Source organism: Dromiciops gliroides, chromosome 6 (genome assembly GCF_019393635.1).
Source record: "Dromiciops gliroides isolate mDroGli1 chromosome 6, mDroGli1.pri, whole genome shotgun sequence".
Classification (NCBI taxonomy): domain Eukaryota; kingdom Metazoa; phylum Chordata; class Mammalia; order Microbiotheria; family Microbiotheriidae; genus Dromiciops; species Dromiciops gliroides.
The window spans coordinates 109816402-109839560 of NC_057866.1; the positions used below are offsets into that span (position 1 = coordinate 109816402).

At 45.7% G+C, this 23159-nt stretch overlaps 2 protein-coding genes across 9 annotated transcripts in view; one reads left to right on the forward strand and one right to left on the reverse strand.

The window, feature by feature from the left end:
* TUB (TUB bipartite transcription factor) overlaps positions 1 to 6626 on the forward strand; it is a 146977-nt gene extending 140351 nt beyond the window's left edge. For 7 of the 8 annotated variants that reach the window (XM_043970316.1, XM_043970321.1, XM_043970323.1 and 4 more), the window contains 2 exons: positions 2643 to 2768; positions 5947 to 6626. In XM_043970316.1, the coding sequence (XP_043826251.1) occupies positions 2643 to 2768; positions 5947 to 5957 (137 nt within the window). In that variant the 3' untranslated portion in view covers positions 5958 to 6626. Of the gene's footprint in view, positions 1 to 2642; positions 4594 to 5946 lie in introns of those variants that run through there. The other variant, XM_043970317.1, reaches the window with a different exon arrangement.
* Positions 6627 to 13403: 6777 nt separating this feature from the next.
* RIC3 (RIC3 acetylcholine receptor chaperone) overlaps positions 13404 to 23159 on the reverse strand; it is a 40052-nt gene continuing 30296 nt past the window's right edge. Inside the window, 2 exon segments of the mRNA XM_043973340.1 lie at positions 13404 to 15760; positions 16842 to 16987. Of these exon segments, the coding sequence (XP_043829275.1) occupies positions 15309 to 15760; positions 16842 to 16987 (598 nt within the window). The 3' untranslated portion in view covers positions 13404 to 15308.

A 23159-nucleotide genomic window follows, 5' to 3' on the forward strand; every position in this document is an offset into this window, starting at 1 on the left:
TCAGCTACCTTCCCAACTGCTTACTTTCTCATTTTTATAAAGTGGTTGTAAGAATGGCTTATACGTACATCTTGGGCATACTTTATGAAAACATAAGAATGGATAGGCAGAATTTTGAAGATGATTTTTCAGAGACATCTTCACAAGCACACAGCTGAGTAAGAGACCTAGAGGATATAAAATTGCACTGGTATCTGTTTGTTCTTTAAAAAACCCCAAGGGGCAGCTAGGTGGCGCAGTGGATAGAGCACTGGCCCTGGAGTCAGGAGTACCTGAGTTCAAATCCGGCCTCAGACACTTAACACTTACTGGCTGTGTGACCCTGGGCAAGTCACTTAACCCCAATTGCCTCACTTAAAAACAAAACAAAACAAAACAAAACAAAACAAAACAAAACAAAAAACCCAAAACATTGGACTCAATAGAACAAAATAGAGCCTGGAGAAGTCTTTTTAAACAAATGGGCTTTTAAAAGACACATATATGTTTGTTGATCTGCTGAATGTCAACAACAAGTGATACCAAACAGAAAGATATACGTTTTCCTTAGTTTCTTTTCCCATTGTTAAGGAATAGATACTGCACTGAATCCAAACAGAAAAATTCCTTGTTGATGATGAGGTTCTTCAAATACTCCTATTTACATATGAAACTGTACTAATGATATCGAATCCCAGAAGACCAACAAAGGCTCTTTCATGAAATGGACAGTAATTTAAAAGTGATTGATTTAATCATCTTTATTGGAAAAACAAAGTGGATGAAAAATGCTTATTACCCAGATTGACATGCAAGTAGGATGGTCCACCAAAGTAGTCCATCATCAGTGCATTTATTTTTAGATTTTTACATGTTTTATTGATGCTTTTCCCAATAATTATCTGTCTTCTCCCTTTCTCCCAATTAAAAACTTCCTTTGTAATAAAGAAGCATCAGTAGGCAAAACAAGTCAGAACCCTGACCATGTCTGACAGCATCTCATTTCTTAGCCTCCATCCACCCCATCTTTGCCAATAGGAGGGGACCCTCATCAGTCCTCATCCGTGAAGACTGGTCACTGCACTGATGATTTTTCGATGTAGTTTTCTTGACATTATCATGGTCATTTTATAGATGGTGCGTCTAGTTTTACCTACATTTATTGGTAGGCTCTCCAAATAGGCAGTAGAGTGGGGCTAGGATTGAAAAATTTGTGCAGTGTCTATAATGATTCCAAGCTATTTGCTATCATAAATATCTATTTCCTCAACACTAGTAGCTTCCTGATGATGCCAGATGATGGTAAATTTTGGAATCACCATTATCTTGGAAGAATTAACATGACCAGTAACCCAAAGGGCAAAGAAGAGACTCATGGTGGGAGTAAGCAGGGTACAGGATGTTACCAACCACTCACATGTGAGAATTAGTATGAGAGTGATCCCAAACCACATGTGAGCCTGGGAAAGGAGGCAGGCCACGTGTCCAGAGTGAGTGGGACCAACCCGAATGCAGCCTTGGTGTTCTCTTAAGATAGGAAAAGATTGCAGAGAGGCCTCAGGCGTGTTAGGGACATGGTACATGGAGGGTTTCTGGAAAGACGTGGCCAAGAATGATACAGGGTGAGCACATTTGGGGGCCGTGGGCTGCACTCATGGATGGAGCATTTATTAAACTCTTAGTACATTCCAGGCACCGTGTTGAGTGCGGGTCCACCTCAGTATCGTAGTAGATTTCACCTGATTAGCTTCAATCCATCCTTTTTTAGATCCCATTTCCATCATGTATCCCTCCCACCTTCATTCATGTGTTTGATCATCACACACACCATATATGCCTTTCTTCAAGTGACTGCTAAAGGTGTTAAATAGCACAGAACCAAGGACAAGGCTCCGGGCCACACCACAAGTGGTCCTCCCGGGAGAGCAAGGTGGTCTTTACCTGGGGTGTACTTTTACAGCCAACATTGTCCCGGCCCAGGGCTACCTACTGCTGACTTCTGGCACACAAGTATTGGCTAGCCTGCCTTGCAGAGTCACAGTTTGGGAACCGATGAGCTGTTTGAGTATTGTGGGCATTTAGAGGCCTTCAGTGTGAAAAATGGAGCAGAGGGACTCCCAGAGGGAGCCTGTGGCAAGCCAGACCCGGTACAGGTGTGATCAGTGACTGACTAGCGGGCCTTAGACAGAGTCTCAGGGTTTGACTGTGGGGCTCGCTGGGAGAACCCTACTTCCTGGGAGTCTGTCTCCCCATATTCCTTTCTACCTGTGGCTCTGCCTCAGTTGTGGGTGTGGGATGGGTGGGCCGGGAACAGAGCTCCCAGAAACTGGGACTCACTTTGCAACACTCTGTCTCTTCCCTCCCCTTGGTCTCTGGCTCTCTGCCTCTCCCTGTGGTTCACTCTGGCAATCTTCCTGTCTCCGCCTTTGCTTTCGGTTCTGTATCTGCCTCTTCTGTTTGTGGTCCGCTCTCTGCCTCACTCTGTTCCCTCGTGGCTCTCCCCCGCCCTTTCGCTGTGTCCTTTCCCCGCGCTGTCTCCCCCTGCATGGCTCTATCTCCTTCTGCCTCTCCATATCCGCCGCTCGGCCGTGTCTCTGTGCCTGGCTGTGTCTCTGTGCCTGGCTGTGTATCTGCCTCTCGGGGGTGTCCGGGCCCCTCCCTAGCTGACTACATCGTGATGCAGTTTGGCCGGGTGGCAGAGGACGTGTTCACCATGGATTACAACTACCCGATGTGCGTCCTGCAGGCGTTTGCCATCGCGCTCTCCAGCTTCGACAGCAAGCTGGCCTGTGAGTAAGCGGGCGGGCGCTGCCCCAACCCCCCGCCCCGCAGGAAGCCCCCCAGCCAGTCTGTGGCCCCAGGACTCGCCACGCGGGCCCGGCTCAGGCCGGTTCCCCACTGCCTCACACTGGACCCTCTCCAGCCAAGACGGGAGAAATGGCGTGTTTCTCTCCAGCACTCCCATCTCTCATCGTTTGTCTTTCCCGAAGATAGCGAGGTGTCCTCGCTCTGAACATAGACATCTCACTCCATGCTCCCTTTCTGCCCCAGGCCCTTTCCATATCTTCCAGATCTCCATTAGGCATTATTTCCTCATCCTCATTCTGGTCCTTCCTCCCCTCCCAACTGGTCCCATCTTTCCTCATCCTGTTCCTCCACCTCATCCTCCCTTGCCAGTCCTCTCTCAGGGCTTGGCTGTGCCTGGGTTCAGGCCCAGTTGGGGTGAAGGAGGGGTGCTGTGAGCTAGAGTATACTCCTCACTGACCCAGGGAAAACCCCCAAGTGTCCCCTTTTCCCATCAGCCCTGACTAACAAGTACAAACCATACCCAGAGAGAGGGGGCTTGGAGCCCCCTATGTGGCTGTGTCAACATCAGCGTCAGTCAGTCTTTGTTGGGCTTTTGGGGTTATAACCCCAGGGGCACAAGACACCCTGCCACAGCAGCCCCTGCCTGAGGCTGCTGCCCAAGTTGCCCCACGGCCCCCACTCAGGACTTTGGTTTCATTTGGAACCACATTGTCATAAAGCCACCTACTACACTCAGTGGTGAACCAGGGGTGTGTGGACGTGAGATTGTGTGTCTGTGGCTGTGCCCTCGTGAGACTGCTGTGTCTTTCTATACAGGTGTGACTGAGTACGTGTGACTCCACCTCAGAGCGTCTGGTTACATGTGGCTGACCGGCCACCTGTGTGATTGGGATATGCATACGTGTTCACCTTTATGACGGTGTTTGTATATGTGTGTGACTGCTTGTGCGAACGTGTGTGTGATTCACAGCCGGGTGTGAATGTGTTGTGTGGCTGACTTCTTGCTCCAGATTTCATGAAATGTCCCCTGGGGTCTTGTAGGGACTGCAGGGTTGATGTGCAGTGGGTTATTTCTCCTTGCACTGAGTGGTCTGGGAGAGTTCATTCTTCTTCCTCTGGGCATGGCCCACAGCCCAGGCCAGAGTGCAGTGCCCAGGAGATCCAGAGCTTGAGATGGTGTCGCCAGGACAATCGTGCGTCAGCTAGAACAAGGCAGCACTTTTAGCCTGGCCGAGGGCCATCTGAGAGTTCGAGACCTATGTCAGAACCTGGGTTCAAATCCTGGCTTTCCTCTTTGTGACCTGTATGACCTTAGGCAAATCACTTAATTCCTCCGTACCTCAGTTTCCTCATCTGTAAAATGAGGGGGACAGGGTTGGATCAGATGACCTCCAAGGCCCCTTCCAGCTCTAAATGTGCTCCTCAGATAACCCGAATTGAATTACATCCGTGGGGCGTGGATCCTGGGCTCTGAAGCTATGGTTTTGCTCCTTAAATCCTTAGTAAACCCAGGGAGCTGTTTAATAATAATAGTGCTAACAATAGCAGTAGTAGCTCCCGTGTCTATAGTGCTTTAAGGTTCACAAAGGCCCTTCCCCCCAGAGACCCAGGAGGTAGGGAGTACAAGTGTTTGTTATTACTCCCATTTGACAAAGGAAGGAATAGAGGCCAAATGTCCCGAGTGAGGCCATTTTGGACACATCCCGAGGGGACGAGGCAGCGTGTGATTGTGATCTAGTACAAAGAAGCCCAGGCCTGGGGGTCAAGAGGCCTGTGCTCTGGCCCTAGCTCTGCAGGCTCACTCCCTTCTGTAATTGAATTCAGGAACTTCAGATGGAATGAGAATTAGGGTGACTTGGGGGTGGAGTCTAGGCAGGACACTGGTAGCCTGGGCCCAGAAGCAACAAACTTCATTTTCTAGCCCAGTGGGGTGGGCTGTGAGGCAGGGGATGATGTTCAGGAATAAGAGAGAGGTGGAGGCCGGGACGAAACACCACGGAACCACATGAGAACTACAGCGCCTCATGGATCACTAGGGGAGGGAGGCATGACGTCAGAAACCTGAGGGCTGAAGGTGTAAGCCTTGGTTAGGAGGACAAATGAGCTCTGCTGCCTGGGAGGGCAGTTTTCCTGCCCTGGGCTGGTTCTTGGTGGCCACTCTGTGCTCCTGTTATTATTCGTTCCCACGTTTAGGGACCCTGCCAGACAAAGCAGCTTCCCTTTCCTTCTGAATGCCTGTGGCGTGCAAGGAGGGAATCTGTGTGTGTGAGCACGAGTGTGTTTGTAGGCAGCCCTGCCACCCTTTGAATCCAAACCAGACTTGAGGGTTTCCTGAAGCACAGAAACTGTTGGGCCAAGTTCAGCGTGCTGGGACGATAGTCTGTATTGGCTGGGGAGCAGATGTCTCCCAGGAATTCTGTCCCCTCACTTCCTGACCTTCTTGGGGCCCCTGGATTGGGAGAGCAGGTAATTTTTCAGGGGCTCTGGGCAAGAGGAGGGTATTTGGAGAAAGAGCATTTTCTATATTTTTTCCTTTCCTTTTTGCATTACTAAACTTAAAGAAATCAATTAGTTTGCATGTGTGTTCTTGGGTAAATTGGGACACATTCTGGGGAAAGTGCCTTAACAATTAACACTAGTGAAGAAAGCACGTGGGAGGGATCCAGTTCCTCAGGGGGATTACCCATCGGAAGATGCTGGCCCCAATGAGAAGCCATACAGACTGAGATTTGGGGGACCAAAGAGTTCTAGGGGGAAAGGGTGGGAAGAATGGGTAGAGACCTAGTAGGTTCTCCCTCATCAGCGAAAAGGAAGAAATGGAAGATCCTTCCCTGTGAGTTCTTAAAATATGGGTGAGTTGCTAGGATTGTAAAGTAGATGTCTGAGCATGCCTGAAAGGTGGCCCACACAAGGGAGCCTTGAGATGTCATCAGGCTCTTGTCATTGAGCTCTCCGGGGTGCTGAAGGCACTTTTATGCAAGCAGCTTCTATCACTGCAACGCCCATGTGGCTATACCTTGGCAATAACGTTGGCGTCTTCCCTCCTTTGGCACCCTCCTCCCTCTCACCAGTCCTCTTCGAAGACCCCTGAGTGCAGGCCAGGGCCAGGCGTCTTGGAGGACACTCATTAGGGGCCACCTCTCCCTGATGTATTCCCAGGTGGCAATTGATGCTCCACTTCCAAAGACGTGGCTGATTTCCATTGGTACCCAGAATTGTAAGTGAGCCCCTGGCTACCGCCCGTGGAAAAGTGATCAGAAGACAGCATTTGGCTTCTCCCTGCTCCGGCTCAGTCCACCTCGGAAGCACGGGCTGGGCCGCCTCTGTCCCTCCGAATCCCCGGGAGTGAGTACTGACTGGCTCCCGGCTGACCTGAGGTGGGTGGTCAGTGCTCCCTCCAGGAGTGAGTGGACACTGCTTCCCAGTCAGGAGTGGACTCGCACACTAGGCAGGGGCCCAGCCTTCTGCTCCTCTAAGGGGCTGTGGGGACTACTTGTGCTTAATCAGCTCAAAGCTTGGCTTGACATTTCTATGTGCTTTTGCTTTCAGAAAGGAGAGATTGGGGGGAGCATTCTGTTTTTTATGAGCATTCCAACTGAGTTTTTATTACAAGACCAAATCAGAGCAAACCAAATCACCCCCACCCCACCCCTTGGCGCCCATTACATTGTCCAGCTCATCACAGTGCCTTTTTTTTTTTCTTTTCTATAAAGGATTCCCCTACCCCCTCTCTCTTCTTATCTCTTCTCCTCCCCAAGGCTAGCTAGAATCTGAGCTGGGCTGGGCCTCAGGTGTTTCTTGTAATGTCACTAACTCGAAGTGAGTTAGAAAGCGGCCCAGCCAGAAGGCTCAGCATTGCCTCAGTGCTGAGAGCCCAGACTTAGCCAGTCATTTCCCATAACGCCTAGAATGTGTTATGTCTATTTGCACAAGAGTGTCTTTTCCTATTTTCAAGTGGTCAGACATTTTATTTTTGTTCAAACTTATCTGGAGTTTTAGATGAACCTGTGCTTTTATTAAGTGACTTTTTAAATAAACTCTTTGGTATTTGAGCAAATGTATTTATTTATCAGTATGTGCAATGCCTAATTTGGTATTTTCATAATGACATGTCTGGTGTAGGAATTAGTGTTTGGCTACATACAGAAAGCATACTAACAAATTAAACCTTAACTGTTTCAACACTGCTGTTTGTCTTTCCTGGAAGGGTGAAGGTCATTTGTTCTTTGTCGGTCTTTGGTAGTTTTTTTTTTAATTTAATTTTATTATTTCCAGTTACATATTACATATAAGGATAGTTTTCAACATTTGTTTTTACTGGATTTTTAGTTCCAAATTTTTCTCCCCCCTTTCCCTCCCTCCTCCCCAAGACAGAAAGCAGTCTGATATAGGTTGTATATGTACAGTCACATCAAACACATTTCTACATTAGTCATCTTGTGAAAGAAGAATCAGAGCATAAAGCAAAAACCTCAAACAAGAAGTAAAAAAACCCAGTTTTGGTAGTTTTCTAAGTTGGCACTGACCCTTCACAGACAATTCCAAGTGCCCTGCCCCACAGCCCGCTCGCCTTACAGGCCAAGTTACATGTAAGGCCTCAAAGCCAATAGACGGGAATTTTAAAGATGTCTTCCTGGACAGGCTGGTTATCGATCACCTGAGCATGTTCCAAGAGTTGAAGTAAAGATAACTGCCATTTCCCTATTGCCTTATGGTTTACAAAGTACGTTCTTCCCTCTAACAGTGTGGTGGGGGCTAGCAGATTTAAATAACATTTTCGTGAATAGGAGCTGGTAGGCTGAAAAGGCTAAAGTACTCCCAGGCAGAGGGAGAGCCTTTTGGCTCATTAGCATGGAAGGCAAGGAGAATCTGCTGAAATGGTAGAGGGGAAAGAACCCTGGACCTGAAGGTGGAGACTCAGACCCTCAGAGGTCAGTCATTGGCCTTTCTGGGCCTCAGAGTCTTCATCTTGAGGGTACTATGTTTGGAGCAAGAAGACCCGTTTGGGGGGCAGCTAGGTGGTGCAGTGGATAAAGCATTGGCCCTGGATTCAGGAGGACCTGAATTCAAATCCGGCCTCAGACGCTTGACACTAGCTGTGTGACCCTGGGCAAGTCACTTAACCCAATTGCCTCACCAAAAAAAAAAAAAAAAAAAAGAACCAGAAGAATGAATAGCTGAAAAGAGAAAGTGATTAACCTCAGTCAAGAAATGGATTCCCTGAAAACTAGAATAGAAGAAACAGAAACCAGTGACTCCATGAGACAGCAAGAAATGTTAGGAAAAAACAATAAATGGAAGAAAATAAGGTATTTGATATTTAAAATAAGTGACATGGGGAGAATGGTGGAGATAATTTCAGAATCACTGAATACCTTGAAAACCATGATTTAAAAAAAATGTGGACCCAATATTTCAAGAAATCATAAAAGAAAACTGCCCAGGTCTATAGGAGCAGAGGGCAAAGTAAAGACAGGATGAATCCAGCGATTGCTTCCTGGAAGGAACCCCAAAAGAAGTGGTCCCAGCAATGTCACAGCCCAGATCTAAAGTTCCCATGTCAAAGCATCCAGAAAGTAGCAGTCCAAGTGCCAAGGAATGGTGGTCAGAATCTCACAGGACCTGGGAGCTTCTCTTGTAAACAAGAAATCTTGTAATGCAATATTCTAAATGGCACAAGATAAAGACTTAGAACCAAGAATAATGTGCCCTGAACAGCTGAATATAATGAATAAAATATTCCTTAATGGAACAGAAAAATGTTAAAGTATTTCTAATGAAAAGACTATATATTTGAGTAGGAACTTTGAAATATAAACATGAGTCAAGAGAAACCTAGAACTGCCCATTTATTTTAGCAATTGGAAGGGGCTTTATGATGATGTAGTGCTGACATGCTAATAGGGGGAGAAGTAACAAATATTCCTTCAGAACCTGAATGTCTTCAGAGGGCATCAAAGGGGTGAAATAAGAAAAACAGAGGACATGGGAGTGGGGTGAAGTAGGACAGGAGGGAAGGACTGCTTCTCTTTTGAGGATTTGAAGAGAAGAAAGAGAAGGGAGGCTAGGCCAAGCGTGGTACTGCACAGCTGTAATCCTTGGTACTGGTGGGGCTGAGGGTGGCGGAACTCGAGCTCAGGAGGTCTGAGCTACAATAGGACTAAAGCTAGGTGTCTACATTAAGTCTGGCCCTGCAGTAGAGAGCCACCAGGTTGCCGAAGAAGGGCTGACTGGTCCTGGTCAGAAGAATAAAGCAGGTTCCATGCTTACTGGTAATACATATAGAAAGAAGGGGATGGAAATGACCATTTCTCATAATTGGGGTATGTGTCAGAAGAGCATGTGACCATACATGAAGAGGTGGAGAAGAGTGGGCCTTAGATAATAAACCTTGTCTGAAGCAGACAAAGGAGGGTTGGACGTAGCCAGTCTGGTGGAGAGAGGCATCCCACTCCACTGAGGAACAAGTGGGGAATCAGTAGAGGGGGGGGGGCAGTGTTAAACGGGAAGGTAACACCAGATAGGGAATAGTCAAGGAACAAAACAAACTTCCTGATGATTGTCAAGTGGGAATGACGGAGGCTCAGGGAGAACTAGAATCCAAGGGGCGGAGCCAGAGTGTTTCTTGGGCAAGGGGTATGTATGGCTAAACAAATTATGGCATGTGAATAAAATGGGACGCTGTGCTGTATATAAGAATTGACCAAAAAAGAGATGAGTTTGAAGATTCCTGGGCAATATGAACTTAGAGAGGGAAGCAAGCTGAGCCACATACCTGAAGGGCTGCTGTGTGGATGGAAGCTTAGACTTGTTCCTCTTAGTTGCTGAGGGAAGTGGTCACAATGGGTACAAATTGGAGGCAAATTTTGGCTTTATGTAGGGTAGAAGTGCAGTGGATTGCCTTAGGAAGGGGCAGTGAAGCCCTCTTCACACCCCTACTACAGCTTAGTGGCAGGTGCAAAAGCTGAGTGTTGAAGGGGTAATGAAGGGAAGATTTCTACTTCAACTAAAGGTTGGATTCAAGGACTTTGGAGGCCCCATGATGCTCTGATGTTAGAGCACTAAAATAGAATATTTTTCATCTCATTTATATCAAGTTAGTCACACCATTTAAAACTAGGAGGGACCTTAGGTCATTTAGCCCAGAGAGTCTTAACCTCGGGTCTTTGAGTTTTAAAATCATCCCTTTTTTGGATAACCACTTCACTCTAATGGGTTCCCTTTGTAATTATATGCATTTTGTTTTCTGCATTTAAAATTTATTCTGAGAAGGGGTCTGTAGGTTTCTTTTGACTGCCAAAGGGATCCATGACAAAAAAGGTTAGGATTCTAATCCAATGTCCTTGTTTTACAAATGAGGAAACTGAGGCACAATGAGGTAAGTGCTTTACTCAAGGTCACACAGGCCCTAATCAGTAGATCCATGTTCAAATCAAGTGCCCCTTGCTGGACATCTTAAAAGGTGGAAGGAGTAAGTGATTAACATATGAAAAATATGTTGTGGGGCAGCTAGGTGGTGCAGTGGATAAAGCACTGGCCCTGGATTCAGGAGGACCTGAGTTCAAATCCGGCCTCAGACACTTGACACTTACTAGCTGTGTGACCCTGGGCAAGTCACTTAACCCTCATTGCCCCACAAAAAACAAAACAAAACCAAAAAAAAGAACAACATTATAAAAACAACCAATTTGGAAAAAACATAAGAACTCTGGTCAACACAATGATTGACCATGATTCTTGAGGAATATTTGCTTCCTGATAAAGAAGTGATAGACTAAATATGGAGAATGACACATTGCCAGACATTGCCAATATGGGGATTTGATTTGCTTGAATATAAGTATTTGTTACAAGGTGTTTTTTTTTTTTCCTCCAGGGGTGACTGGAGTGTGTGGTTGGGAAAGAAAATAAATGCTTTTTAATTATAAAATAGTAATTTTTAAAAAGTTGTATATTTCTGGTCATTCTTTTTAAACCTTAAAATGCTATATAAATGGGAGTTGGAAAACATTTTTAATGTGATCAAGAAGAGATTATATGTTCAATTGTCAGGGATGCCACAGAGGGGATTCCTGTTCAGAAACAGCTTGGGCTAAAATCTCTCTGAGTGTCCTTCTAGCTGTAAAGTTATATGAGTTTAATTTCTGAATCCTATGCGTCTTGCAAGCCAGTCTACGGATCTCTCGGTCTTTCCTACATTCTTGGGCCTACATGTACAAGCCTTTTGATGTTTGGTGAGAACTACATAGCACGGCGTCAGACATGTAAATCAGGGCATAGTTTTGGAAGAGTTTGGTCTTTAACTGTAAATTGGAAAAATACCAAATATCTAAGTGACTAAGCTTCCCTTCCCTTCCCTTCCCTTCCCTGGGCCAGGGTTTCTTCACCAATAAGACTGGGAGTTGGTCTAGGTGGTTAAGGTCTAGTCTAGGTCAATTCGGCTTTTATTAAGAACAGGAGAGACAAAGCTGAGATATGACAAAGTCCCTGCTCTCATAGGGCTTACAGTCTAGTGAGGATATACATACACAAATAACTAATGCATTAAAGAAGACAAAGTCACCTGCTGTCAGTGTAGGGGGTAGGATTGGGAGTAAGAACTTAAGGAGAGAGGAAAAGATTTACAATATTGTTGTGGGGAATGCGACAGTGAATCTTGGTCACAATATCAAAGGAGCCAGTGTATTAGAAAGAACCTGGGAGAAACAGGAGAGGTTGGGAGGACTAGAGGTAATGATGAAGCTAACGAGTGGAGCAGCTCAGAACTGAGAGCCAAATTAGTAATGGATGCACTCTCTCAGTAGCTTCATTTTCTCTCGCAGTACTCAAGAGCTTGGGAATGGGAATGGAAAAGTCAGTTAGGGGAAAGTTTCCCACGGCTGAGAATTAGGAGGGTAGAACGAGTGACCAGTTAAAAGAATGGGGGATTTTCGTGTGTGTCTAGGGAATCACTGAAATAGGTCAAGACTGAGTAGGGAGGTAAGTGAAGCCATAACGTAGTGTAGACTGGGACAAAATGGAGTGGTTGAGGAACTGGAGAGCATGATGAGGAAGAGTGGGAGAGGGTAGAAAGAGGAGGATGGGATTGGAGAGGGGAATCTGGAACCCAAGATTTAGAGGTGGTGGAGGGTCCCATAGGATAGCAAAGTCTGGCCTTGCAAGTCTGACTCGAGTGGGAATAGAATTAGAAGTCATAGAGATGAGGGCACATGAATCATGAAGCAGCGGCTGGGATGGATCAGTAAGTTGGGTGTTAATGTCACTGGAGAAGGAGGGAATATGTCCTGCAAGTCAGCAGGTGACAAACAAGTGGATGTGGTGGTATAATCAAATGGCATGAACTTTGATGGAGGAAAGACTGAGTTATAGTGAGAGAGGTCTGGTGTAGAAGGAGCAAACGGAAGCAAGAGTTACCTGACCCTTCTTAGGTTGTGGGGCAGTGAGATCCAGAAAAGCCTGCTTGAGAAGACTGAGAGAGATATGGTGCCCTCAGGGGGCAGCTCAGGTTCCAGTTAATGTGAGAAGCAGGAATGTTTGAGGGTTAGGGCTTGGTTAGAACAGAGCCAGGTTCAGATAGGAACAGTGGAACAGACTGGAAGAGGGACTGATTTGGCTGGAGAGTAAGCCAGGGGAGCATGGCAGGGCTGTTCTGCATCAGAGGAGCATGGGATAAGAAGGAGGGTGTGTAAGCCGATGCTGGCTGATGGAGACTGGGAAACCATGAGGCAGGAAAGTAGACTGGGGCAGCATGTTAGCCACCAGGAAGAAGGGGACTGTCCAGGGGGAGAACGAGCTGACAGCATGAATAACTAACAGAGCCCAAGGTTTTAATCAGAATGTTGAGATGGAATATTGGCGGTGTAAAGTATGGCTGCATGGATCCCACTACCCAATGTTCTTGTGGTCCTTGAGCTCATAGCCAGATAGGGGCAAACTCAGAAACAGCTTCTAGGGAGGCCTTACTAGGCTCGACACCTGTTCTCAAGGCCTTCTCCTATTCAAGCTAGGGATGGGGTGCCGAGGTAAGCCCCATCCACATGGGGAGTGGTACAACCGCAAGAGCAGAAAGGTGCTAGAAGTGCTTAGGAAGACCAGGCTGGCTGGCAACATTGGGGTAGAATCATTTTAAAGTAAGCAGATTATTTTTAAAAGCGGAGAAATGTTCCGTGTAAAATTTCCAGAGTACATTTTCCTATTAGCAAATCAGTCCCTTCTTCCCAAGGGAATTTCTCTGGGGAAGCTGCTCCTGCCTTCCTTTGCTTCTTGATTTTCTTGCCAAGGAGAATAATATTGGGGCTGTAGAGGACAGACCAAAGATTGCTAATGGGGAAGTGAAACCCCAATAATTAGCAGAGAAGAGAGCATGTTGCTTGGGCTAGACAAACTAGAGAAATAAAAGAGCTGGCAAAAAGGAAATGCTGAGATGGCACCAGAGATCTTTGGAAAATCGGAGAGAAAGGGACAGGACAGCTAGGTGGTGCAGTGGATAAAGTGCCCAGCCTGGAGTTGGGAAAACTTAGCTTCCTAAGTTCAAATCCTGTCTCAGATACTTACTAGCTGTGTGATGCTGAGAGAGTCACTTAACCCTTTTTGCCTCAGTTTCCTTATCTGTAAAACAAGCTGGAGAAGGAAATGGCAAACCACTCCAGTATCTCTGCCAAGAAAACCCCAAATGGAGTCATGAAGATTGAGACACAACTGAAAAATGACCAACAACAACAAGAGAAAGGGAGAGGTGATGCAGCAGGAGAAATGACAAACATCCGGGTTAAAAAAAAAATAAAGGAAGTTAACAGCTGCAATCCATAGGCTAGTGAATCTGACTTCCTAGAAAAGTTCTTGGAAAGTGCCTATCCTATAGGGATAGGAACGAACATATACAAGGGGAAGCAATTGCTTATACAGAAAACAGATTATGTCAAATCAACCTCATTTCCCTTTTTGTCAGGGTTACTAAATTGGCAGGCCAGGGGAATGAGATAGTTAAAATTGACCTAGATTTTTGCTAAGCATTTGACAAAATCTCTTGTCTTATTCTTGCAGAAAAGATGGGAGAATGTGGGCCAAATTAGGTGGAGCTGGAGTTGGCTGAATGGGTAGACCCCAGAAGTACTTAGTACTGATTGGTTTGATGCTGGCTTAGAGCCAAGTCTTGGCTGGCATGTCCTTTGGTATTTCTTTTTATTAGTTATTTAGATGAAGGTATAAATAGTATGCTTACCAAATCTGCAAGTGGCAAAAATCTAGGAGAGATCTAACATGTTGGATGAATAAGTCAGAATCCCAAACTGACAGGCTGAATTTATCTAATGAGATTTAATATGGGTTAATGTAAAGTCATGATTGGGTTCAAAAAATCAATTTTACAAATACAAGGTTAGTGGTACGGCTAGAAGAAATTCATTTGAAAAATACCTCTGGGTTTTGGTGGACTGCAGTTCAACATGGGTCAATATGGTTAAGAGAGGTGTAGCTTCCAGGACCAAGAAGGTGACAATTCTGTGGTTCTCTGCCCTCAACTGGTTTTGTGGCTCACATTTTAGGGAGGAATGTGACAAGCTGGAGAGTGACTAGAGGGCACCTGGACGGTGAAGGACCTTGAATGAGATAATGCCATATGAGGAACGGATGACAGAAGTAAAGATGTTTAGGCTGAAGAAGACATAGGGGAGACAGGCCGGGCCTGGGGGACAGATGCCTTAATGCTGTTACATGGAACAAAAGGCTTGTCCTGATTAGGCCTGAGAGCAGATTTGGGAGCCACGGATGGAGAGACAGAGAGAAAAGTTTAGGCTTGCTGTGAGGGAAAACTCCCTAACCATTAGAGCTTTCTCACAGTAGAACTGGCAGCTTCAGAAGGTAGCGTGGTGTCCTTCATTGGAGGTTTGCAAGCAAAGTCTAAACAACCTCTTGTCAGGGATGTTGTAGATGGAACTCTTCCTTAGTTACAGGATAGATTAGACTCTAAGATTTGGGGGATGCTCCCTCCTTTGCACTTAGAAAGAGGTTCATTTTATATTTAACCGACGATTATTCCAAATAAAGCCAATCTCTCCTTCAAAGTAAACTGCCTGTCTTCTCACCATACCAAAACTCACATAACTGGGCAACTCAGGACTTCTTTGTTATTGAATGGTTGTCTACCAGCTTCTGCCTACGGAAAGGAAAGCCACGTGTGTCTGTTGTTCCTGGAGAGAAGGTGTGGGCTATACTTCTGGGCCAACTTCCTGCCCCTTGTGGCCAAATTGGGAATAATTAACAGATAATGACTACTGAATGCACTGACTGTTCTGAGAAGCTGGATGACTGTAGCTATGACACCTCCTGTCCCCACCCGTCTCTGCATTGCTCTGCATGTCAACAAAAATATGGCCCGGGGGGCAGGTGGTATCAGCTACACTGGACCAGCCTCACAGAGGAGGAGCTGCTACGGGATGGGGAGCTCTGCAGGTCACCGGGCCAAAGGGGAAGGATGAGTGGGTTACCTATGGGACCCAGACAACTAACCACACAGCCTCGATTCACTCAAAACCCTGAAGGTTCCGCTTCCTTAACGTGCCCGCCTCATCTGCCTCCTCCAGTCTGTTCCCCAGCACTGCCTCTCTGGAATGCAGGTATGTTTCCTCCGGCTCTCTGCTGCTATCCAGGGGGAACACCATGTTCTCGGCTATGATGGCAGGATCATCTTCTTCATGCTGACAGCATGTGCACTCTACTTTCTGGCTTGGAGGAAGGTCACTAAAACTGACAGGCTTGTCTTTCTGGGCTTGGCAGTCCTGGCTGACCTCACCCAGGTCAGCTGGCAGACTGTCACAGCATAAGTGGTCCTCTTCTTCCTCTAGCCCCCCCATTCTTTCTGCTATCTCCTCAGCAGAGGCCTGGCTCAAGTCAGGGTAATCCACTAGGATTGTATCTGGCCTTCGCTTGACACAGTCCGAAAGGTCATAAACTGGGTAGGTCTCTTCTGGGTAGCCTACATGGAAAAACAGAGAAAAAACCTTGAAATGCCCTTTCCAGAAATAAAACACAGGGTTAAAAAAAAAGATTCAGAGAAGGCAGTCATCCTGAAAAATCCTTTCGAGAAGCTTACAGATGATCCTAATGGTTCTGAAGTTTCACTTGGGCAAATGCTCAGCAATTTGGTTGACTGTCCAAATGCTCTCAGAAACACAAACCAATTCAGATAAAGATACCTTCCTGAGCATGGAGAAGTAGAAAATGGGTTTATAAATGACTCTGCACTCAGGACAAAATGCTTTGGCAGCTCTGTTTCATCTCCACCCCCCCAACACACACACACACACACACACACACACACACACACACACACACACACACACACAAAAGCTTTCTTTTGCAGGACTGAAGAGGAAGATCAAACAAACAGCTAAAACCTTCCACTTGAAGAGTCACACCAAACACCACCTGAAGGAGGCACAGCTAATGTTTACAGTTTGTCGTTGGAACCGTTTTAAGAGCTTCCTGCCGGAAGAAAAAGACAACCCTTTGTGAATCCTTCTGCTTAGCAACACAATTGAAATAGTTGGGGAGCGTCAGGTATAGAGCAAGACGTGCCTGAGATCCTGGATGACAAGCACTGAGCTTTCCAAAGACAGAACTCCCATTGTCGATTTCTTCGCTTTAGCAAAATAGAACAAAAGAACAGAATGGACCCAGTAAATAAAATAAGGAATGCAGGAGGTGTGGTGCTGAATCCGGGCTCTGATAATGAGAGAAAGCAAAAATGTTGCCAAATTAAGGGAAGTAATGAAATAAATCTATGTCAGCCAAGCCCCAGCCCGAGAGGCAGATGGGCCGGGCTGCAGCTCGTGTGTGCCAGGGCTGGCAGCGAGACTCACGCTTGCTGCACAATGTGAAAAGCTGGAGAATTCAAAACCCATTTGCACATTATTATAATTGGTAAACTCAACCTTAATGTAAACCATTCTCTGCCTGTGCATCCTGAATAGGAGGCCTCGTCCTGGCCTCAGCTCAGGGCCTGGAGAGGCCTTTTCTTTGCTGATAGGTAACAGAATTAGGAGAAGGCTGTTTACCTTCCCAGTCCTCCATGTAAGGGGCTTCCTCAGCTTCTTTCTCGGGAGAGGGGCTGTCCCGGAGTTTGCCCTCCTTCATGACCCTGGTGATTTCTCGGAGTTGCTGCAGTAACCGTTTTTCCTGGTCCGAAGTCATGTTCTGTGCCCTGCTCAGAAGGGTCAGACACAGCTCAGTTATCTGCTAAATCCCAAGAGCACTGATTTCCCCCCAGCCCATCAAAGTGACCTGCCCCCGGCCTAGAACAAGAGAGCTCAAAGACAGGAGGGGGTTGGGTTACTGGCCACAGTCCTCACCTCCATTGGCAAAAGATGCCTTTCTCACCACAAGGGTCTGAGGGGAGTGTCTTAGGTTATTCCCACATGAGTTCCCAGACACATTCTGGACCTCAGCAGCCCAAAGCAGGGGCAAGCTAACAAGTCTGGCAGGGGTGACTCCCGGCCCATTCCAGAAGCATCCACGGGGCTGAATCAGCCACAGCTGGCTTTTTCTCTTTCAACGAGTGCAAGGTGATGCCATGGGTATCAGGCCCCTCTTGGAAGTCTGGGCCAGCCCCTTTAAACATCAGGTGTCCTGCCAATGTAGAGTTTGTAGTGTAAGCTACAGAGCAGTCAGCCTCACAGCCCAGGGCATCCCAAACCAAGGAAATACTTCTGGACTGAAGACGTGCTGCTCTCCAGCATGGCCACGGGAGGGAGACCTTTCATTTTATAACCATCTCCGAGATCCAGGCGGCCCGTGCTATTATTCAGAGCTCGGGCTGGAAGGGGCCTCTGGGCTGATTGAGTCCAGCTCCTCTCATCCCAGCCTTGATGAACCTGATGCCACAGTGCGCAGGTGTCTCCCCTAAGGTCACACAGCAGCAGAGCCTGGATTCCAATCTGAAATCCTCTTCTAAGACCTAGAGGTCACTATCTCACTAATATGCCACAGCCACAGAAAGAGCCATCCAGACCTAGCCTGTTCAGCATGGACCATAAGAATGGAAACAGAAACCAAGGCCTGAGGTCCTCTGACACTGTCAGGATCTTTTGATAAGGAAATAAAAGGATGCAGTAGGGTGTGGTAGAAAAGTCCAATGGAATGGGGCGGGAAGGGGCAGGGCAGAAGGTCTGGATCAAATCTTACTTTGATCACTTAGTAGCTAAATCATTTGGGGCAGTTAAGTGGCTCAGTGAATAGGGCTTGGAGTCAGGAAGATCTGAGTTCAAATTTGGATTTAGCAGCTGTGTGACCCTGGGCAAGTCACTTAACTCCTATTTGTCTCAGTTCCTCACCTGTAAAATGGGGATACACTGGAAAAGGAAATGGCAAAACCACTCCAGTATTTTTATCAAGATGTCCTTGGGGTTGCTTAAATTTGGACACTACTGGATAACAACAGTTGCTCAAAATTAAACCAGGAAGAGCCTTGTAAAGATTACAAGGACGATAGGATTAGGCCTTTGTCCTAGCATTGGTGAAGCTTTACTTTGCCTTGCTTGGAGGGGAAGATTGGAGAGCCTTGGAACAGGCCTTTAAAAGAGGTACTTAGGGAGGGAGAGAAAATGAGAGCTGGGCAGACACACAGAAGAAGGGATTACACCGAATCCCAGACCCTCTAACCAAGAGGAGGCAGCACAGAACATGGAGGAATTCCTGGACCAAGTAGGGGAGCCGAGCTGAGGGGCAGCAGGGAACAAAGCCACACTGTGGGCAAGTGGTTCCAGGCCACAGGTTACAAATAAAGTGAAGAGGTTGAATAGGATGACTTCTACACTTCCTTCTGGGATCATGTGAGGTTGACCATCTCCAAGGTGGTAACCCCCCACCCCAAAAAGAGTATAGCCATCTTTCCACAAACCATTATCAGCAGGTAGGATCAAATAACACCAACAATAACTCCCCTTTCTACTGAACATGACAATGTCCTTTCCTCCCAACAGCCTTATTAGGTACAATAATAGAAATAGTATTATTCCCTTTCACTGTTGAGGGTAAGCAATATGCTGAAGGTCACATGGCTAATGAATGGTAAAGCCAGCATCAAACTGAGGTCTCCAGATGCCAAGCTTAGGGCTCTTAGGATCAAGCCCCACTGAATCAGTCACATAGCATCGTGCTGTGAATAATCCAGAGCATTCATAAAGGGGCCGTACTCTGAAAAAAGCTTCCTTGGTCTTTTACATTCAATTCAATATATATTTATCCAGTATCTACTATATGCAAGGTACAGAAGCCTTCTACTGGCCTTAATATATCAGATCAAGTTCTGTACCACAACAGATGCCAATTTCCCTAGAATGCCTGACAATTCAAACACAGTAAAGAATATCCTGAATTTCTGCAATTTTCTTGGTTTCTTCCTCATTTTCATTTGTTCTCTAATCAATCAACAAGCATAATGCCAGGCACTATACTAGGTGCTGGAAGTACAAAGGCAAAAAACCCCGATATTTGTCCTCAAGGGGCTTACATTCTAATGGGAGAAGATAACACATGTACATATAAGTATATGTGCATATACACATACATACACCCATACATACACCCATACACATACACCCATACATACACAAAAGAAACACGAAGTAACTTTTTGGCGGGGAGGCACTAGCATCTGGGAAGGGGATCAGGAAAGGTCCTAGGTTGGAGGTGGAATTGGAACTGAGCTTTGACAGGATTCTATGAGGCAAAGGTAGGGAGAAGGTACAGTGTGGACACACCCTCTTCACATGCTTGGCAAGGCAAAGATGAGGAATGGAATGTCAGGGGTAAGGAACAGCAAGAAACTCAGTTTGGCCAGACTAAAAGCTATATGAAGGGGAGCAATTACTACCAGGATACCCTGTCTATCTGGAAGCCAGAACCTTGGCTGTCTCTACCTTCTACAACACTAGCTCTAACCAGAAATGCATGAGGAGGCCTGAGACCTGCTCAAATGGAGATTATAAAACCCCTGGGTTTTGCTCTCCAGACTGCTTCTCCCTTACGCTGACTAAACCCTTGCTAACCTAAGATTCTTAACAAGATTGATGGCCTGGTTTTCCAGCCAACAGAAAATAAGAGACAGCCGCCCAGAAGGGGAAGGAAGGGCTCTCAGAGGTGGGTAGAAACAATGGCAACAAAAGTCACAGATAAAGATGCAATTTGATGGAAGAGAAAAAAAGTCTTGCTACTCTATTACCACACAGTACAACAAGGACTCTAAAAATGAGTAATTACTCTGAATCATTAAGAAATGGTTGGATTGGGCAGCTAGGTGGCGCAGTGGATAAGTACCGGCCCTGGAGTCAGGAGTACCTGAGTTCAAATCCGGCCTCAGACACTTAACACTTACTAGCTGTGTGACCCTGGGCAAGTCACTTAACCCCAATTGCCTCACTAAAAAAAAAAAAGAAAGAAAAAAAAGAAATGGTTGGATTATATTCAGGAGGCTCTGTTTAAGCAGAACTTAGATTTCAATAACATAGTTAAACACAAAAAAGTTTTGTTACTTGGAAAGGTATTTGCCACCTGGAAAAATCACTCGAGGTTCTGCTCAGAGAATGCTAACAAATGAGAGATTACTGTTTTGTGAATATGAATGTTTCTTGAGTGGGCACCCACTCAGGATAGTGGGCACTGAGCATCTCCAGCTCACCTCGAGTGAAGGAAGGATGAATCCTACTTTCTCTTTTTTCTTGATCCCAAATCTCTCTCCAAATGCCCACATGGTCTCAGGAGAAGTTGTAAAACAACAAGGCTGCCTCTTCTACAACATGCAGGGCTGCTGAAGGAGATGCTATGGAGTCAGGCACGGAGATAAAGAAGCCAGTTCTACACCAAAAGCATCAAGGGCATCTTGCCTCTAAAAGGCAAGAGGTCAAGGGATAGAGGTAATGCTAGTCAACCCTAATATTTTTCTAGGTCATTTACCTTCAAAAGCATCACTGCACTGGGGAGCCCCCGCACACTGCAACAAAAACTTTTTTTATCTGAATGACCAGAGCTAATGAAATTAATGGACAAAGTTTTCTGCTTTCTACACTGACCTCATCCAAGAAAACGTTCACTTTCCAGATTAGGTTAGAGTCAAACATGATTTATCAAAAGAAAACGTAATTGTCCGAGCTCAGGAAATGTGGCCAATAGCTTTTGAGGTGGTTCATCACTCAGGGACTTGATCTTGCTTATGAAAACTCCTTTGGGCTTCATAGTTCACACTCAGGTCAAAAGAACCTTGCGATTTAAAAAAACCAGAAACAATTTTTATTTTTTCCAGGAGAGTCAGGCATACAGTTCTTCCTACAGGTCAGATACTCAAATAATTCCGTTCATTCTTACAAGTACTTCTTCTTAGCATGTATGAGGCACTGGGTGAGATACAAAGATAACTAACATGTAGACCCTGACCTCAAGCTTCTTAGAGACTAGTGAAGAAAAGGAAACATTCAAGTGTAGCCATGATTCTATACTCATTCTTACAGACCAAGGAAGGTTTACATCTCCCCCTCAGGAGTCCAGGGGGTACCCTTGAGGGGTCAGAGGTATCTGATGCTACTGACTTGAGCCCCCATTATGGTATTGTCTTCCCACTGTTAACAACCAGGTATTAATTAATACCTCAATTTCACTTATCCCATTAACAAAATTTCTGTGAGGATCAAATGAGATCATTGTAAAGGGATTGGCACATAGTAAATCCTATATAAATTTTACCTACTACTATTATTAACATCAGTTAGCTTTTACAAATGGATATTTGCTTGAAGATACAATGAGAACAGAAGGACCAATGTTTTCTCACTTTCCACATCTCTAACACCTGGAAGGTACAAATTCCCATATACTACCTCTGTCTCTGGGGAGAATGGGCTCAGACCAAGCAGAGTTTCTATAGGGTGGGCCAAAAGTCACAGTCTTTTAATAACTTCTTGGAAATTATTTTTCTTTATTTTTTGCCATTTATAAGATTTGGTTTTTCACATATAATGTAAATTCATTTCCTATGTGTACTGTATATGATGCTATGGTATTATAATTTAAAAACACCAAAAAGTGAGTTATTAAATTTTGTGAGACCCCTTTGTGATTTTTGGCCCACCCTGTATATAGCATGGATCCTATCAAGTTCATATTCAGATACAACATCAGTGTGTGGTGAATTTGAGTCTTAGCTATTCTGGGCTGGGTCCCCAAAGACCCTTCTTGCTCCTCCAGGCAATGACTGGCCACTAAAGTTACCATGAACTCTCCTCCCATACCTCTTGGTGATGGCATCTCCTGACCTTATGGAGCTCCCAAGGTCAAAGTCACCTTCAGTCTCCTTCAGTGTAATGCGTGTGGCCAGGCAGGAAGGATCAGACCAAGAGGCCTGGCTCTGGGTGAGTAGAACCTTCTGAATGCCCCCCAGTCTTGACTAAGCAATCATTCACACTCCAAACCCCTCCAAAGTGAGTCCCTTACATGTAATCATGCTTCTCTGGAAGCAGGCTTCCCTTGTTCCTCCCTTATCCAGGGAACTGCATCAGCTGAGCACAGTGATACCTACTCACCAGCCCTGGTTAATACCTGAATAATAAAAACGAGACATCAGAAGTTCTAGGTTTGAGTTTTGGTCCTGCCACTAAATCAACATGTGATCTTGGGCAAGGCATTTCTTTCTTTCTTTCTTTTTTTTTTTTAGTGAGGCAATTGGGGTTAAGTGACTTGCCCAGGATCACACAGCTTAGTAAATGTTAAGTGTCTGAGGCTGCATTTGAACTCAGGTACTCCTGACTCCAGGGCCAGTGCTCTATCCACTGCGCCACCTAGCTGCCCCAAGGCATTTCTTTCTAAGCCTCAGTTTCCTCATCTAAAAAAGGGGGGATCCCTATGGTCTCATATAGAACTAAAAAATTCATGATCCCATTTATTTAGCAATGCTCATTATGAACAAAGCACTCTGCTGGGTGTGAGTGTGTGTATGTACAAAGATAAATAAGGCAAAGCTGATCCTTATAACAAGGAGTTTACTGGCTAGCAGGGTAGGGGAAGCTCTCAATTTCATATACAAGTACTTAATTCACTTTTGCTTTAGGAAGGAAAGAGAATCATTACCACTTCTTGTGTTTTGAACTCCAAACTGCCAATTCCTGAACAGGTACGAAGGGAAGTGTAAAACCATGCTTACATTGAGGCTGTAGACATGTGTTCGCTTACAGAGTGAGTCCTGTTAATCAGCCAGCAAGGGGAACTCTGAAGGGAAGGGGGCAAATTTGCCCTTAAAGGCATCTCTGAAATGAAACCAACAATGGGAATATGGCTCTGATCTGATCTACCTTATTCAAAAGAAACAGAACAGGCAAAAAAGCAGGGTG